This window comes from Castor canadensis, chromosome 14 (assembly GCF_047511655.1).
Source record: "Castor canadensis chromosome 14, mCasCan1.hap1v2, whole genome shotgun sequence".
Taxonomy (NCBI): Eukaryota; Metazoa; Chordata; class Mammalia; order Rodentia; family Castoridae; genus Castor; species Castor canadensis.
The window spans coordinates 21,215,321-21,234,696 of record NC_133399.1 but is presented as its reverse complement, the minus strand read 5'-3'; the positions used below and the strand labels follow the sequence as shown (position 1 = coordinate 21,234,696).

General features: G+C 47.3%; 1 protein-coding gene across 1 annotated transcript in view; it reads right to left on the bottom strand.

The window, feature by feature from the left end:
- Positions 1 to 18,060, bottom strand: part of Adgre3 (adhesion G protein-coupled receptor E3) — a 32,750-nt gene extending 14,690 nt beyond the window's left edge. The window contains exons 1-6 of the mRNA XM_074053928.1: positions 17,720 to 18,060; positions 11,890 to 11,940; positions 10,999 to 11,121; positions 5,315 to 5,470; positions 1,867 to 1,904; positions 513 to 696 (exon numbers count right to left, since the gene is read on the bottom strand). Of these exons, the coding sequence (XP_073910029.1) occupies positions 513 to 696; positions 1,867 to 1,904; positions 5,315 to 5,470; positions 10,999 to 11,121; positions 11,890 to 11,940; positions 17,720 to 17,798 (631 nt within the window). The 5' untranslated portion in view covers positions 17,799 to 18,060. The remainder of the gene's footprint in view (positions 1 to 512; positions 697 to 1,866; positions 1,905 to 5,314; positions 5,471 to 10,998; positions 11,122 to 11,889; positions 11,941 to 17,719) is intronic.
- Positions 18,061 to 19,376: the final 1,316 nt, after the last annotated feature.

Sequence of the window (19,376 nt, the reverse complement as noted above, 5' to 3'; positions counted from 1 at the left end):
ACACACCTGTAATCCCAGTGCCCAGGAGGCTGAGACAGGAAATGGTGAGTTCCAGATCAACCCAGCTACACAGAGAGACCCTGCCCAAAAAAATCAGCTTCCATTGAGGTGCAACTGATGTGCAATATACCGCATGTATCACAGCGCACAATTTGTTGGGTTTTATTTACACCTTGCAGTCCTGTTACTGTGAACTGTACCCCCATTGTGTCCCCATATGCTCTCCTGCCTCTGTGTCACCCTCTCTCCCTCCCCTTCCTCTTACTATAGATAACTGTGACTTTTCAGCAGTTTATTTAAAAGGATTCATACGGTGTATCTACTTATTGCTCTCTTTCTCTTTTTTTTTTTTTGGCAGCACTGGGATTTGAACTCCGGGCCTCACGCTTGCTAGGTAGGCGCTCTACCTCCTGGGCCACTCTACCATCCCTGTTTATTGCTTTCTGATTGTTTAACAGAGACCCTGGCTGGTAGCCCGTCCCAAAAGTGTGTCATCCTTATGGTCGTCTTACCCACAGTGCTGTTTTGGACTTTCTGCAGTCTTAGCTCTGGGGCTTTCAAGGCAGCTTCTAGAGCCATTGTTTCCGTGCTCTGGAGGAGAGCTGAAGCTGCAAGTGCAATTTCTCCCTTGTTTCCTGTTTCCCGTAACGTCTTGTTAGTGAGAAGTGACTCGATGTTGTTGACGACTTCTTGCAGCTTTGAAGACATAAAAATGAAAAGGTTGAAAACTAATGTGGTCAGGTGCTGTGGTTCACGCCTGTAACCCCAGCTACTTGGGAAGTGAAGATCGGGAGCATCATGGTTTGAGGCTAGCCCAGGCAGAAAATTAGTGAGACATCTCAACAAGCAAGCTGGATGCAGTGGCTTGTGCTTATAATCCCGACTATGTGGGAGGCATAGATAGGAAGGATCTCTGTCTGAGGCCAGCCCTGCAAAAATGTGAGACCCTACCTGGAAAATAACTAAAGCAAAAAAGGGCTGGCGGAATGGTTCAAGTGGGAGAGCACCTGCCTAGCAAGTGTGAGGTCCTGAGTTCAAATCCCAAGACTGTCAACAAACAAACACACACACACAAGTGGTATGTTTACAGTTATATATATATAGTGATAGATGTGTGCATATGCACAACGGTTATATATAATTTCATCCACATTATCATAATGTAAAAGTTAATATTGTATAATTAATGCACATTAGCGTTATCTAATGAAATACTGTTATGCAGTATAATGATATATAATGTATAGTTAATTAATATATAAACGCATAATATTGCATATTTAAAAAATGTATAGTTTCCTTTTTTTTTTTTTGCAGTACTGGGGTTTGAACTCAGGACCTTCATCTTGAGCCACTCCACCAGCCCTATTTTTTGTGAAGGGTTTTTTGAGATAGGGTCTCGTGAACTATTTGCCCAGGCTGGCCTCAAACTGTGATCCTCCTGATCTCTGCCTCCTGAGTAGCTGGGATTACAGGCATGAGCAACAGGTGCCCGGCTAGTTTTTGTTTGTTTGTTTATTTCAGGTAGGATCTTGTTACATACATTACTTAGGTTGGCCTTGAACTCATTCTGTAGCTCAGGCTGGATTTCATCTCACGATCCTCCTTCCTCAGTCTCTCTAGTGCTGAGATTATGGGCGTGCACCACTATGCTTGGCTTAAATAATAAGTAATCAATCATGTATAAGATCCTTAAAATTATTATGCATATGGAACCGAATATTTGTTACAGCTAGATTTATCTCTCTCTGAATGATATATGCCCCCTACTTATGTTGACTTCTCGTTGCCAGTTCTGGGCTCCATCAATCCCTGTTACCTGGTGTCTGTCACCTGCCCAGGCTCTGGGAAGCAGCCTCCACTCACCTCTTCCTTGCCTCTGGTTGTCGTAGAGGAGTTGCTCTCTGCAAAAGACGCGAAGTGGGTCACTGTGGGGACGGAGTGAATGGGTGGCTGGCTGGTGGGTAGGGTGGGTGGTTTTTGTACCTACAATTGAACTCAGATTCCATGTTCGCAGATGAGGGCATTGCTCTCTTGGGGAAATCGCACCCCGAGTTTCTTATCATGAAGCAGCACACTTGTCTTTAACTGGGGACAATGCTGCCCACCCAAGGGACGTTTGGCAATGTCCGGGCTCACTGGTGTCACAACATGGGGGGTGGAATGTCCTGGGTACAGTCCAGGACTCTGCTCAGCACCCTTCAGTGCACAGAGAGCCTTTCCACCAGGCGCTACCAGAGCCTGGAGATCAGAATTGCTGGGGCAAGCCCGTGGCTCACGCCTGTAATCCCAGCTACTGGGGAGGCTGAGATGCAGAAGGTTGTGGTTTGAGTCCAGAAATAGTTCTCAAGACCCCATCTCCAAAATAAGCAGAGCAAAATGGACTGGAGGTGTGGCTTGAGCAGCAGAGCACCTGCTTTGCAAGTGCAAAGCCCCGAGTTCAAAGCCCAGTCCCACCAAAAAGAAAAAAAAGTAGAAAGAAAGTTACTGTGGCAGAGAACCCCGGGTGTAGGAGTAGCAGGAAAAGCATAAATTTGAAATTCTTCTTTTCTATTTTGTCTGGACATCATGGCTGAAATGACCAAGGAAACAGAAAACCAGCAGTCTCAGGTTCTATAAGTCGGCCCAGGCTGGGAATTACAACCATTAATTTTCCCAGAAAGCTTTTGGCTCCCAGCTCCAAAACAAAATCCTCAAAAAATGTGAATTTAAAGCATCTTTTGTTTTTTGGCGGGACTGGGGTTTGAACTCATGGCTTCATGGTTACAAGGCAGGTGTTCTGCTGCTTGAGCCACACCTCCAGTCCTAAAGCATCCTTTTTTGGTTATGAGCGACTGATGGACCTTTTTTTTAACAGTCAATTTTTTATAATATTATTGTTGTGCTGGGGACACACTGTGACATTTACAGACATTCTCACAATATATCAGTTGCAGTCACCCCTCACCACTCTCCTTTATCCCTCATTCCTGGAGTAGTTTTAGCAGATCTCATTTTTCCATTTTCATACATGAGTACATAATATTCCACCACGTTCACCCTCCTTCACCCTTTCTTCATGTCTTCCCCCTCCCACTGGTGCCAGCCTGTTTTGCCTTCCTGTGACCGACGGACATTTGTGCTGTTTCCTATGACTTGTGAGGACAACGTTCTCTTTTCTAGAAAGATCAGGAAGAGCCAACACCTGTCACCACCAGGCTGAGGTTAAACCTATCCTCTTTATCTGGCTTTCAGCTCAGGTTATTTGCTGCAAAGGGCAAAGAGCTTTCTTGTAGTACTGGTGGCTTTGTCGTGAGTTCAAGCCACCACCTTGAGTCTAATATGTTTCTTATATGAAGCCATATTTTTCGTACAAAAATGTTCTTTGCCCAACAGTTGCAGCCTGAAGGCGAGGGGCTGCCAATCTGGGGGATAACTACCGTCCAAATGGCCTTAATCTGTCTCAGAAGAACTCTTCAAACCAGGAAAATAACCAAACCGGCCTTCTTCCCTTGTAAGATGAGGTGATGTTAACAGATTGACATCAGGTCCCCTCCTGTAGGGCCAGCGGAGGGACCCATTGCCTAAGGTTAGGGCAGGGCTGGGTTACATCCCCAAGCACCAACCAAGAAAAACAAAAATGAGAAATTCGGCTTAAGCTTAATCTCATTAATTCATTCTACAACTATTTATTTATTATTTATTTATCCAGCACTGGGGTTTGAACTCAGGGTCTTGTGCTTGCTAGGCAGGCACTCTGTACCTGAGCCAATCCGCAGCCCTTTCTGCTTTAGTTACTTTTTAGGCAGGGCCTCATGTTTTTTGCCCAGGGCTGGCTGTGGAACCATGATCCTCTTACCTTCACCTCCCATGTAGGTGGGGATTATAGGTGTGAACCACCATGCCCAGCCTACAACTGTTTCTTGAATGCCTGAGCTAGCAACATGGCCCATGGGAAGGGTGGGTTGATGGCTCAGTAATAATGTCCCTTTGTCTCATTTCCCCACTGGAGTCACGGCTCAGACTCCCCCCCCCAACGCCGAGACCCGGGTGTGCCCCGTGATTGGGATCTTGGGAGATAGCGAATTTGGGCTTGAATCAGGCACAAATGCCTCCCCTTGGGATAAAAATACTCTTGATATTAGTGACTGAACTTCCCATGGTCTTGCTGGCTGAAGCAATCGTTTTTTTTCCCCTTCTCTTCTCTTCTCCCTTCCCTCTTTCTTTTCTTTTGCACAGTGCTGGAACAAACATCAGACCTCATGCATACTAGGTGAAAGTAACTTCTCTCACTCTCTCTTTTCTCTGTCTTTTTGGTAGCACTGGGATTTGAACTCAGGGCCTCACGCTTGCTAGGCAGGTGCTCCACCACTTGAGCCTCTCCACCAGCCTTTTTTTTTTTGATGGATTTTTTCAAGGTAGGGTCTTGCAAACTATCTACCTAGGCTGACTTTGAACCGTGATCCTCCTGATCGCTGCCTCCCGAGTAGCTGGGATTACAGGTATGAGCCACTGTGCCTGGCTGAGTTTAGCTTTGAAGTCTCTCTATATCTCTAGGTGGTGGTCTGAGTTCTATTTATTTTCCACTGAGTAGAGATTTTTCCCATGTATTTGATGGCTACAACATGGCAGCTTCTCTGGGCACAGGTCCTAGAGTGGGTACATGACTCCAACTGGGACAAGTTGCCCATTTCCAAAGAATCTGCAATTGGGTCCAAGAGCGTTTGTTAACTAATCTCCCTTTGGTTGGTTGGAGCAGAAACCAGGGAAGATACGGAGCTGTGCGTGGACATATTTTCATCTTCTAGCCTAGGAAGCAAAGCCAGCCTCCAACCTTAGAGAAGAAGGGAACAGACCCAGCGAGGATGAGAGGAATGACAGGGGCACAGCTTTGAGTTCTTACTTCCCGTTCATTCCAGAATCCTAGTGTGTTGTTGACCCTGAGCTCAAAGCCCATCTGTATATCCGTACCATAAACCCATCTTTCCTGCATAAGGAAGCTCAGGTTACTTTCTCTTTCTTGCAATTCGAAGAATTCTGGCTTGGAGTAGCGGTTCAAGTGGCGGAGCACCTGCCTAGCAAGCGTGAGGCCCCGAGTTCAAATCCCAGTGCCATAAAAAAAGCATACATTGCAAGGATCTGTCTCAGTCACCACCATACAACTTCCTCCACCCCCAAGCTACACTGACCGTTCTCACCAGGAACTTGAACTTGTCTTTGTTCTCTCCTTTCCTTTCCATCACAGAATGGATTCTACTCTCACAAGAAGACCAGCTATGGCGTTAGACGCAGTGCAAAACGAGGTAGGAGGGCAAGAGGACAAGAGGGTTCTTACTCTGACACGTGTTCTCAGTGGAATTCTTGAATGTCACACCGCCAGAAGCCAGTTGGTATCCAGACACACAGCGACAGTGGAAGCTTCCTTCCGTGTTCTCACACTCGCCATTTAATCCACAATACACACTGATAGGTGGTTGACATTCGTTGATATCTGGAGCCCAAAGGAGAAATTCAGTCATTTGCTCAACAAGGATTTATGAACCTAGTACTGTACATTGTGTCCTTTCCCTAAGAATCTGTCTTTGCTTCCTAAAACGAATCAGTGTAAGTACTGTCGATGATTATGTTTTTTGGCGGTGCTGGGATTCGAACTCAGAGCCTCACGCTGGCTGGGCAGGTGCTGTACTCTTGAGCCACTCCTCCAGCAGGTCGTCTCCCTTTCTTCACTGACTTTGGTAGATTTGCAAGCAGCAGTCATTTTTTTTTCTGTTGCTGTCATAACTAACTGAAAAAAACAACTTACAAGGAGGAAAGGTTTGGTTTTCAGGGTTTCAGGGCTTCAGCCCATGGCCCACCAGCTCTGTTGATTCTGGGTCATGGTGAGGCAGACATGTCGTGGCAGAAGGCCAGGAGGAGCAAAATTGCCAGTCCAGGAAGCAGGGGAAAAGACAGAGAGTGACACAGGACAAGACAGACCCCCAAGGAACCCCCCCACCTACTTCCTCCAGCTAGGCCTCACCCTGGAAGTTTCCACCACCCCCCATGACGTCATCCAATTAAGAGGTCAACGGTGGATCGATCCGTTGATGACGTCAGAGCCCTCATGATGAAATCCCCTCTCAATGACTGGATCCACCAGCTGGGACCCGATTTTCAAAACACGAGTCTCTTTTTTTTTGGGGGGGGGGGAGGAGACACCTCCTAGTCAAATAATAGCATAGATATTGAGATAAAAGTTCGGATATTTTATTTGGGCAGCGATGCCAGTAAACACTGGGAAGGAAAGGCAAAAAATGGGATATTTTTGAGTAAGTTCCTGTGACTGGGGTTCAATTCCTGTGGTGACCACTCGGTGGCAGTATAGAGCACCGCCATGATGGTACCTGAAGGATGAGGACTCCGGGCTTTTCATCGGTCATCGCCCGCACATTACTGATGGAGGAGGTGTTCGCTTCCCAGTACTTGTGTGGGGGCTGAGTGGTCTCCAGCAGCCAGTCGCTCTCAGAGCTGATGTGCAAAGGGACGGTGCCCACGCCTGTTACCATGCACGGAAGTCCCAACCCTCTGTATCTGCGAATTGGACTGTATTTGGAAATACGGTCCTTTAAGATATAACCAAATTACGGTGAAGTCCTCAGGGTAGGGCCTAATCCAATATGGTTGATGTCCTTCTAAGAAGAAGCCATGTGAAGACAGAGACACAGGAAGAAGGCCATAGGATAACCAAAGCAGAGATTGGAGTGATGTGGCCACAAGCCAAGGAAAGCTGAGGGTTGACGGCCACCACTGGAAGAGGGACAAGGCAAGGAAGGGTAATTTCCTAGGAACAACATGGGATGTGGCCATGTTGATGCCTTGATTTTCAGACTTCTGGTCTCCAGAACTGGAGACCTCCTAAAGATGACAATTTCAACATGAAATCAATATCAGATTTGACCCAGCTTTATTGGGGGAATCATTGACAAGCCAAGAATTTCTATAATTAAGGTATTATACCATGTGATGTTTTTATAGACAATATACATTAAGAACTGACTCCTAGAGTGAAATATCTAATTTTCCAGGTCTTGAATATCTAGTGCATATTCGAGATTGACAGTACACCTTAATTTGGATGCTAAATCTTCTTCAGAAATACTTGTACTTATGTTTTATAAAGTTATCAGTTAAAACCAGAGATCCACACTGCCAAGCTGCTTCAAAAACACTCAACGCTGTCCAGAAACCAAATTGAACTCTGAAATGTCATTTTTCTTTAATGTCCACATCTACCTTGGCAAAACTGGTTCATTCTTTTTAGAGGATTTCATTCAATTTTTGAGCCACAAGTATTTTAGTTTCCAGCAGTTTAGTTTAAATAAATTCACTAAATCTGTGTCAACTTGGCCTTGTTCAGCCTTTTGTTATGAACAGATATTAATTGTACAGGTTAGTGGGTTTCACTGTGACATTTCCATACATGTGTATAGTTAAGCCTCAATCTTATCCCTCCTCCCTTGCCCTCCCCAGTCCCTGTTCCTCCTCACCTTCCCTGTCTTAGGTCATCTTTTTTTTTAAGTGACCATCATCAAGAACACAAACTCTTGGACATATATCTGAAGGAGTGTAAGCAATGAGCCACCTGCACACCCCTGTGTATTGCAGCTCTCGTCGCAATAGCCAAGCTGTGGAAAATGTGATATATATTATGGAATATTACTCAGCCATGAAAAATTGAAATTATGTCACTTGCAGGAAAATGGATGGAACTGGAGATCACCGTGTTGAGTGAGATACACCAAGCTCTGAAGTCCAGCTACTTCATTTTCTGGGTCATTTGTGGAAGTAGATCTAAAGTGATGATGACAATCTGAGGGTAATGGTATAATGGGACATACATGTGGGAGGGGGACGGGCTGGGGGATCAGCAGGAGGGAAGCCCACTGCATACACACCTCTGAGGACTGAATAATGAAACCCACGAAACCCTGTTTGAAAGATGGGTGAAGAGGCAGCTGGAGGATGGGGACATAACGGAGGGGGTGGGCTTGTTCCAGGTACCCTGTACACATTACCACAATGAAATCCCCTGCTGGTATTAATATACACTAATTCCAAAGATAAAACTATTTTTAAGAAATGTTCCTGCATATGAGAGAAAGCAAGGCACATGGCATTTCTGGGTGTAGCTCATTTCTGTGACACACTTTGATCAGTGACGTGTAAGTGAGTGGTGGTCAGGGGTGAGCAAGAGGAGGGGAAGGATTTATTTGGGGTGGGCTTAGGCCACACGTTGACCACCCCACTCATCGCCCAGGAAGAGAAGTGTGGGGGCTCCCCCTGCACCTCAAACCAAGAGAGGCAGAGCCTAAGGACGTCGTTGAGCTGTCTGTGGGGACCCAGTGCACCGGCCCCTGTTTCCCTCTGAGAAGTCTAAGGAGGGAGCCACTGGTTTGCGATGGGGTCCACGCGACACGTCTGCTGCGTGTGATCGTACCGTCCTCCATGGCAAACGGTGCCATGGCAAACAGTTCCCTAGGACTGGAGGTGGGTCGTGGGCGTGGTTAGCATGGGTGCCTAGGTTCTGCCCAAGAATGGATGTCACAGAAGAAACCGGGAGAGCCCAGGGTTTCCCTGGGACGACGAAGGCTAGGGTGACATTTGGTGTTACTGAGAGAATTTCAGGGGAGTGACTGTGTAGAGGAGGAAGAGGGCTCCAAAAAACCCACAGAGCCCGCCATGGAGGGAGCTGGTGCTGTTCACGAGAGCCAAGTTTTGGAAGCAATCCAGATGCCCTGCAACTGAAGAATGATCAAGAACGCGTGGCGTGTACACTGTGACACGTGTCATGCAATGGAGTGTCACTCAGCCATAAGGAATAAGGACGTGTGGTTTGGAGTGGGTGCCGTTGGAGGCCATCATGTTAAGTGAAGGCAGCCAGGTCCAGAAGGCCAAAAGCCACCTGCGTTTTGTCGGATGTGGAGTGTAGACCTAACACGACTACAGCAATGTCATGACCACAGGTCACGCTAAGGGGAGGTCACTGAGGGAGAGGGACGGTAAAAGAAGAACTTGAGAAGGTGAATGTGGCTGATGTACTTCCTATACAAGAATAAATATGGAATCTTCAGGCCTGCTGAAATGACCAGAAGAAGGGGATTAAGGTAGAAAGGAGAAAAAGAGAAGGGATGAACGAATTCAGGACATAATACATGCAAGTGTCGCAAGGAAACTCCCTGTGTAACCATCTTAAACAAACAAAAAAAGCCTTTCCAAAACAGAGAACAGGAAGTTGAAACAGGTCCTGTCTGGGGTTGGTAACTGTGGGAAGGGGGATGTGGGAAGGGGTGAAGGGGGGTGAACATGGTGGAATATTATGCACTCGTGCATATGGAGAAATGAGACCTGTTGAAGCTATTCCAGGAATGGAGGGAGAGAGGATAAGGGAGAATGGTGGAGGGGTCAGAACTTTGGTAGATGTCACAGTGTGCCCCAGTGCAACAATAATCTGATAATAACAATAATAATAAGTAGCAAACAGAAAAAAAAGCAAGTATCTGCTGGATGTCACACACAGAGACGCCAAGTCACAGCAGAATCGCTCATTCCTGGGACACCTCTTCCCCTCTCAATGAGCTGAGTCAAGGGCAGACTTTTCTGTTTCTCGCTCTTTCTCTCTCTTGGGTTCCAGTCCTCTGAAGGTCCCAGGAACAAGGGTGAAATGTGCCCAGTGGGGAAAGAGGAAGGAAGCCAATGACCTCCTCCTCCGACTGCAGGGAGAGGGAACAGCCCCGTATTTTCTCAAGTCTGGAGTGTCTGTTATTCTGTCCATGAGTTGAGATTACATTCTGCATGTTAGGTGACTTTGTATTAGAAAAGTTTCCGCCCTCTGTTTCTGTTTGCTTTTGAGACAGGGTCTTGCTGTGTAGTCCAGCCTGGCCTCACACATGTGATCCCCCTGCCTCAGCCTCCCAGGTGCTGGGATTGTAGACATGCACCGCTCTACCTGGTGCCAGGTTTTAAAAATAATTTTTGTTGTAGGTATGAATGGGATTTACTGATTTTTCTATCACCCCCTTCTGCTCTCACCCGCCTCACTTTCCCTGCACCCCTCCCAGCCCTGCTAATCCTTGTTCTACTTTCACGTTGACTTATTTTTCTTTATGTTTTTGGTGGGACTGGGATTTGAACTCAGGGCCTTGCACATGCTAAGCAAATGCTCTACCGCTTGAGCCACAGCTCCAGTCCATTTTGCTCTGGTTATTTTAGAGACGGGAGTCTCAATTTTTGCCCAGGCTGGCCTTGACCTGCCATCCTCCTGTTTTACTCTTCTCACTGTCTCTGGGATGGCAGGTATGTGCCACCAAGCCAGCTTTTTTGCATTGAGATGAGGTCTTGTGAAATTTTTTGCCCGGTCTGGCCTGGAACTGAGATCCACCCAATCTCATCCTCCCAAGTAGCTGGGATTACAGGTGTGAGCCATCAGTGCCTGGCTCCTTTTTACTTTTTAGTTTTCACTGTAGGAGAGAGAACACATGATGCTTGTTTCTGAGCCTGGCTGAAGTCACTTAACAAAATGACCTCCCGTTTCATCCATTTTGCTACAAATGACAGAATTTCATTCTTGTTTACGGCTGAATAATAAAGAATTTTTTTTCTAGTACTGGGCTTTGAACTCCGGGTGTCCCACTTGCTAGGCAGGCGCTCTTACCACTTGAACCACTCCACCAGCCCTAAGAACTTTAATTTTCTCCTTGTCACGAGTCCAGCAATACTCTTTGTTCTTACTTAAAAAAAACCTGTAGGACACATTATAATTCACAAAGGACTGTCACTGTCACAGTCATCATCTTGACTCCCCGCCCCACCCATGAAGTCATCTCCTGTTGTGTGGAGTTGAGAACTGAGATCCTGCTAGGTTCTAGAAGTCACTGCGTGTGACATCAGGACCGCGTCTCTTGGTTGGCTTGGTGGCCCATTCCTGGGACATCTCTTCCCCCTCACAGTTCCTCTTTGTCCTTATGCCCGTGACCCTTTTACCTGCACATGTCTCCAGGGGAAAAGTGAATATGTCCTGTCCAGAGCTGGACTTAAACCCAGGGTTGCAGGTGCACGCGGTTCCGTAGATGCAGGAGGCATGCAGGGGGCAGGAACAAGTATTAACTGCAGGAGAGAGAGAAAGAGAGAGAGAGAGAGAGAGAGAGAGAGAGAGAGAGAGAGAGAGAGAGAGAGGAGTGTCACATCATAGGGTCCCAGACTCTCCATTTGTTGGGCAAATACCTGATAAAAACACAGGTGGCCCCACTGCTTTGGGCATGTGGCAAGGCAGAGCTTCTACCTCGTGATGATCTGTAATCGGAGAGTGGGGTGCAAGTGTGTGTGTGTGTATTTTGTTGGGGATCGAACCTGGGGCCTCGCACATGCTAGGCAAGAGCTCTGTCACTGAGCTACACCCTCAGCCCTGGCTTTGTGGGCCTCACTCACTGTTCCGTGTCCACACTGTGCCCAAATGTGGTTTGCAAAAACCAACAAATTAACAATCAAGCCAGGTGCTGGTGGCTCACGCCTGTCATCCCAGTACTCAGGAGGCAGAGAGCAGGAGGATCTCGGTTGGAGGCCAGCCTGGGCAAATAGTTCACGAGACCCTATCTTGAAAAAACCCATCACAAAAAATGGTTAGGGGCATGGCTCAAGTGGTAAAGGGCCAGCCTAGCAAGTGTGAGGTTCTGAGTTCAAACTCCAGTACCTCCAAAAAAAAAATCAAAAGATGAATAAGAAGCGATCCAAGTGGGACGTACTGATCACGCGTGCACACGCACACGCCTTCCCAAGTATTGCTCCCAGGACAATTTCTGTAGCCTCTTTGAGGGTGTGGGTGAGCCCAGGTCCAGTCTTGGTCCCCTCCTCCCTGGTCAGGCTCTGAGCACTCACCGGAGACATACTGAAACACAGCTTCCGGCAAGTTTAGCAGAAAGCAGAATCCTGCAACAGAAGGGGGCAGAAGGGACAGACATGAGGCAACAGAGAATGATTCCAGTACCCACCCCAAGGGCTGTGTATCAGTTAGCTCCTGCTGCGTAAGAAACATTCTGGCTGAAAACCACACGTCAGTTTGTTATCGCTCATGGTTCTGTGCCTTGGGAATGTGGGCTGAGCCCCGTTGTGTGGTTCTGGCCTGGGTCTCTCGGGTGGTTGGGTTCAGGCAGCGGCTGGGGCGGCAGCTGGCCTCCCGTGTAACCTTGGGGCCTCAGGTGCTTTGGGCCTCCTTCCACCATGGCAACCTCAGGCCTGTTTCTTCCACGGCCCCTCTGAACTCTAAGCCGAGTGTCCCAGCCACACCTCACCTTTCTGATCCGGCCTGGAGGTCACACAGCCTGCACAGACCTGAGGATGCTGGACACATGGACGGCTTTTCTTCTCTTCCTTTCCTCCTAAGCCCATTACTTGGATCAGTACACCTCACCTTTTTTTCGGTGGAACTGGTGATTAAACTCAGAGCCTTGTGCCTGAAGGAAGCACTTTACCTCTTGAGCCACACCTCCAGCTGGCTTTGCTTTAGTCTGTTTTGAGATAGGGTCTTGCGCTTTTGCCTGGGCTGACCTCAGACTGTGATTCTCCTACATCCTCCTCCTAGTTAGCTGGGATTACAGGCATGTGCCACCATGCCTGACTTATTTTTTGAGATAGGGTTTCAATATCGTTTTGCCCAGGCTGGCCTCAGACCATGATCCTTCTATCTCTGTCTCTGAATGGCTGAAATTACAGGTATGAACCACCGTGTCCGACCATCCTTATCTTCTTTTCATTCCCTTATTATCTACTTATTTCTGGAATTACTGGCCACTTACAATGCTGATATTTAAAAGCTTTAACAGCAGGAATCAAAGAACCAGAACAGACACCGGAGGCCTCCTTTGATGTGCCAGGTGTTAAGCTTTTAGCTGCTGAAATGTGAGGGGAGGTCGTGGGGTTCCAGAGCAGGGTCAGGGTCCACAGGAGTTCCCCAGGGGCTACTTCTGGGCAGTGATAATTTACAAATGGTGTGGAAATATTCCAGTTTGAACACCAACCTAGTTGTCTGGTGTTCCCTGGCTGAAATTTAGCTCTTGTGACTGCAGCCTTGGTTCTGCCCGGAGAAGGTCAGTCCTGGTAACAGGTGGGAGGACGGTTGCTATGGTTTGAATGTTGAAGTTTAATCCTTATTGTGGGGAATTAAGACATATAACTTAATCTGACCATGGCATCTGAAGGTGAGACTTTTGGGAGATGATTAAGGATTGGTGAAGCCATAACTTCTGTCCCCCCGTGCAATGTCCTCCTCCACCGTGGGACTCTGAGAATCTTCTCCTCTCTCCAGCTAGAAGGACCTCACCAGATGTGGCCATTCAATCTTGAATTTAGCCTTCAGAATCAGGAGTTGCGCAGACTTCGTTCTTTTCTTTTGGTGCTGGGGATTGAAGCCAAGGCCTCATGCATGGTAGGCATGCATGCTACTTCCTGGGAGCCACACCCCAACCCCCAACCTTTGTTCTTTATAAATTGTCAGCCTGTGGCTCTCTGTTACAGTAATTGAAAATGGACCAGGGCAGGTGTAAATGAGGACGGGCAGGTTCTGTGCAGCTGAAATAAAGTTTAATGCCTGTGCAAGATAACAGTTGAGGGACTGAGAAAAGATCTGAGGTTGAGAATCCATAGGAGTTGGGGAAAGGGTGTCATGGCCGCCTGGGGGAGGCTCAGGGGAAGTAGATGTGGCAGTAGATGTGGCTCTGAAGGCTTTGGAGGAGCTGGACAATTTTTTTGGAGTAAAATGCAGCATGCCTTCTGGTGAAAACACTATTCCTTCCTGCCTGTGAACGAGCCAGTGGAACCTACCTTGCTCTCTGTCTTGGCCCTTTTTTACATTGCTGTGACACACTACCACAGGCTGGGAAATTTATAACGAACTGAAATTTATTTAACTCATGCTTTGAGAGGTTGGAAGGTCCAAGACTGAGTGGCTATGTCTGGCGAGGGACATTTTGCTGCATAGTGACACACCAGAGAGGGAAGAGGGCTGGACCCCTCCCTTATGGGCTGTCTTGTGATCAGGGCCTTGCTTTCCCTCTAGTGGGTCCCAGCTCTTAACACTGTTGCATGGGGAATTAAATTTCCAACACATGAACTTGGGGTGACACATCCAAACCATAGCACTTGATGACCTCTTTCTTCCCCATTTTAAAAATTTTGGTAACTATACCTAACACATAATCGGTCATCTTAATCCTTTGTAGTGTGCAGCTCAGGGGAACTTGAGACACTTGTGATGCCATGTGACCACTTCCACCTTTTGTTTCTTGCACAAAGGAAGCACCTCATAAAACCCAGTGAACGCCAGCCAACGCCACCATCTTGGGGACAACCGGGCTTCACCTGAGCCCGGCTCCTGGCATGGCTGATGCTCTTTGTCAGGGTCTGCAGGTCTGTGAGTCTGGGGACTGAGAGGGGAAGGTGTCCCTTCAGTGTGGGTGTCACCAACTGGTTGAGGGCTGGAATGATACAAAAGGGCAGCAAAGGGCTTTCTTCCTCCTTCCCTTCCTCTCCCCCCACCTTTCTCTACGCCTGTCTCTTTACCTCTGTCTCACTTTGTCTGTCTGTCTCTCCTTCCTGACACCATGAGTGGATCATCTTAGCTCCACCATACCCTCCCTTCCTTCCTCCTCCTCCACCAGCCCAGATGCTGGTGACACACTTGTCCCCACCACAGTGCGGTGCTTTTTTCCTTTTTTTTGAACTCAGGGCCTTCACCTTGAGCCATTCTACCAGCCCTTTTTTGTGATGGGGTTTTTCAGAGACGGGATTTCAGGCTGGCTTTGAACCGTGATCCTCCTGATCTCTGCCTCCTGAGTAGCTGGGATTACAGGCGGGAACCACCGGCACTGAGTCTACAGCCCAAGTTCCAGCTCCTGATCTTGCTAACATGGCGCCTGCCCGACTCAAGCTTCCTGAAGCCATTAGGGTTGCAGATTGCCAGCGTGCTGGGTAGTGGGGCCCTCTGCTAACTCATTTTGTGGGTGAGGTGACAGGTCACCCTGGGATGCCAGCTCTGCAAACTTCCCTGTTTCCATGTGTGAAACTCAGTAATGGCATCACCTGCTTCCTGGACTTGCTGAGGGATGCAAACAGTGCTGACCAGCAGGAAAAACTCCACACACTACAGCTGCCTCAATTGTATTTGGACTAAAATCCTATCTTTTTGGCAGGACTTGCCTTTGAACTCAGGGCTTCACATTTGCTAGCCAGACGCTCTACCACTTGAGCCACAACTTCAGTCTATTTTGCTCTGGATATTCTGGAGATGGGGCCTCAAGAACTATTTGCCATGGCTGTCCTTGAACCAGTCCTCCTAATCTCAGTTTTCCAAGTAGGTGGGATTACAGGCATGAGCCACAGTGCCCAGTTTTTTTCTGTTGAGATGCTGTCACTTGAACTTTTTGCTGAGGCTAGAACCTCAGTCCTTCTCATCTCAGCCTCCCAAGTGGCTAGGATTATAGGCGTGAGCCACTGCACCTGGCTCTATTTTATCTTTTTTTTTTTTTGTATTTGAAATGAAGTCTCTCCATGTTGCCCAGCCTGGTGTGGATCTCCTGGGCTCAAGTGATCCTCCTGCCTCAGTCTCCCCAGTAGCTGGGACTACAGGTGTGAACTTCCGTGCCTGGCCTATGAAGTCCTATTTTTCTTGATCTGGTGCTCCATCTATCATATGTGCTGGTTCCATCCTGTGATGTGGGCAGACTCGTGGATAACCAAAATTCACCAATAACACATCTTAGAACTGCCAGGATTCTGTTTATGGTTGTCAAAAAAAGGATACATCTTTTGGGGGCGTCTCTTACATTCCTGAACACCTCTTATAGATAGGGTGCTGAGCTAGGGCTGCCTATTGTTCCTGTTAGCTTGAGAAACTCTGTGGTCTGTCACCTGCTCGCTGAGCTAAATATTTGCAAGACTTCTCTTGGAGGCCATTTCTCAATAGACACAGCCTGCAATAGGGAGTGTAAGGAAGTTTTAGCCAGATGTTGGGCTAACGTAGGTGTTTAATAAAAGCTAGCTGTGACTGATAGTGTGTCTGTTGACGTTGTTGTTTGAGGTACAGCTAGAAGGGTGATAGGATTTCAGGGACAGGAAGTCACCTGTATAGGAAGCAGTGGCCACAGAGGGAGGAGAGAAATAGGGGGTCGCAGGTGGACTCTTGTAGGAGGAGCAGAATAGCCAAGATCTGGAACTGGATGGCTTGGGTTCGAATCCTGGCTCTGCCACTTACTAGCTATGTGACTTTGGAGAAATAAGATAACCTCTTTGTTTCTCAGTTTTCTCGTCTGTAAGAAGTCTCTCGAGACTTCCTCAAGGATTTAATGAGTAAGTGCAGATGACTTACTATGTGGTTACGTTCCAATAAATTCATCCTACGTTGAAAAAATCATGAGTTGAAAGTGCATTTAATAAATCTGACCTAGTGAACATCAGAGTTTAGCCTGGCTTATCTTTTTTTTTTCTGGCAGCACTGGGATTTGAACTCAGGGCCTCACACTTGCTAGGCAGGCGCTCTCCCACTTGACCCACTCTGTAGCCCTTTAAGCGTTAGTTATTTTTCAGCGAGGGTCTTGTGTTTCTGCCCAGGGTCGACCTCCAACTATGATCCTCCTACGTACACCTCCCACGTAGCTGGGATGACAGGTGTCTCACCACGCCTTGCATATTGATTGAGATGGGGTCTTGCTAACTTTTTGCCCACGCTGGTCTCAAACTTCTATATTCTCAATCTCTGCTTCCTGAGTAGCTGGGATTGCAAGCATGGGCCACTATGCCTGGCTAGCCCAGCCTATTTAAACATGCTCAGAACAGTTACATCAAGCTAGATCCGGGCAAAATAATCTAACAAAGCAGGTGTTGAACATCTCCTGCGATTGATGCAATACTGTACTGAACGTGAAAAACAGAATGGTCGTATTGGGTACACATTCATAAAACCGAAGAACGGTTAAGTCAGACTCGCATGAGCTGGGGGCCATCTCTCCAAGAAAGGTGCACAGTGAGTACTCAAAACCAGCGGTAGCTATGATTATTAACTCAGGGCCTCATGCATTCTGAGCGAGCTCCCTGCCACTGAGCCATGTCCCCAGGCTGGTTATTATTGTTATTGATATCCCTGGTCCAGGAAAAGGAGAAAGGAAAAAGGACATCAAGATCGCAAGGAAGTGATAGGTGTCAGAAGTGGCCAAGGTGGGGAGGATTTCAACAGGAAACCAAGCGGATGGCAGGGCTCCCTAGCTCACGCCTGTAATCCTAGCTACTCAGGAGACAGAGATCAGGAGGATCGAGGTTCAGAGCCAGTCTGGGTAAATTGTTTCCCTGTCTTGAAAAAACCTGTCACCCAAAAAAAGGGCTGGTGGAGTGACTCACTCAAGTGGTAGAGTGCCTGCCTAGCAACTGTGAGGGCCTGGGTTCAAACCCCAGCACCACCAAAAAATTTAAAGAAAGAGAAAGAAAGAAAGAAAACAAACCTGGTAAAAAGGAATACAGAAACCCTTAAGGAAAATTTTAGGAGTATTTGAGGTCATAGTTTGGTTGAGAAAGGAAGCCACAGCTAAGGGAAACAGGACACTATTCAAAGTGGAGAAGAAAGCAAAGAAGGACAAAAAACCCCCCAAAAACCCAGCTATTGTTGAAACAGTCCCTGATCAAGGGTAAGTGAAGTCATGGTCATTGTCATTGTCACACGTACCTGGAAGGAGTAGCAGCCCTTGCATGGCTTGGTGCAGGTGGCCTGGGGAGCAGGTGACACTCGCCAGCTCTGGATGCATCCTGTGCTGGAAGCCAGCACCTTCCCTCACGCAGGAGTGTCATGAGGACGGATGCGCACATGTGAAGTCAGCGACCCAAGGACTGCCATCTAGACGCTGAACTTCCCCTCTGTCGCCATCCAGCCCCTGCTTCTGCTTTCCTTTGTGTGTCTTCTTCCTTAGCTGAGCTGGGGACAGACCCCAGGGCCCGCACACGCTGGGCAAGCGCTCACCGTGGAGCCACCCAGCCTGCGTGCTGTTTCCTATTAGCTTATGGCAGGGGTTTTCACCACGGCATTTCCATTCCTGCATGTAAGGGATTTTTTGTTTTTACTGTTTTTTATTAGCTTACACAGAACGTGCCAGGGAATTTCACTGTGGTAATTCCAAATATGGGTACAGTGTATTTCGAACAAGGTCAAGTTCATCCCCCCACTGTAGTCTCTTAACACCCCTCCTCTTCTTTGCTTTATGAGTTCTGGTGAGTTTCACTATTCTTTCTATCTATCTGTCTATCTATCTATCTTTCTATGTTTGTATGTATCTATCTTTCTATCTATCATGTATCTATCCGTCTATTTTCTGTCTGTCCGTCTATCTATCTGCACAGTCCCTCCTACTACTTAAGTCTTTTTATCATCATCACCGTTTCGGGTCCAGATTCCACACATAAGCAAACCCGTACTATCTTTGACTTTTGTGACCTTGGCTGCTCTCGCTCAACCTGACAACATATTTTGATCATTTTCCTCCTCTGTTTGCTCTTTCTTACTCCTCTCCTTTTTCCCCTTTCTCCTTCCCCTTCCATTTCCCTAGTGGTCCTCATTTTCATTTCATGACCTTGATTTTTATAACCCCTCCTAGTTTCCACCCATGTGGACACCCATGTGTCCTTGTGGGGCTGGCTTATTTCATGTAGCATGATGGTTTCCTCTTCCATCCATATGTCAGCAAATGACATGATTTCATTCTTCTTAAGGGGTTAGTAATACTCCATTGTGGATACACACTACATTTTCTTTATCCTTTCACTTACTGATGGGGACCTAGGTTAATTCCATTATTTGGCTGTTGTGATTGAGTGACAATAAACATGGGTGTGCGGGTATCTCTGTAATAAGCTGACTTTAATTCTTTCAGATGTATGCCTGGGAGTGCTGTAGCAGGATCATATGGTGGGTCTGTTTTTAATTTTTTGAGGCACCTCCACACTGATTTCCAGAGTGGTTGCAATACTTTATATTTCTACCAACAGCGAATAAGCGTTCCTTTCCTCTCTCTTCCTCACCAGCATTTGTTGTTGTTGTTTTTTAAAGTTTTTTTTGGTGGCACTGGGGTTTGAACTCAGGGCTTCACCCTTGCAAAGCAGGCACTCTACTGCTTGAGCCACACCTCCAGTCCATTTTGCTCTCGTTAATTTGGAGATGGGCTCTTGGGAACTATTTGCCCAGGATGGTCTAGAAATAGGACCTTCCTGATCTCCACCTCCTAAGTAGCTAGGATTACAGGCGTGAGCCACAGCACCTGGCTAGTTTGTTTTCTTGCTGATAGCCATTCTGATGGGTGAGATGGACTCTCATTGTAGTTTTGACTTGCATT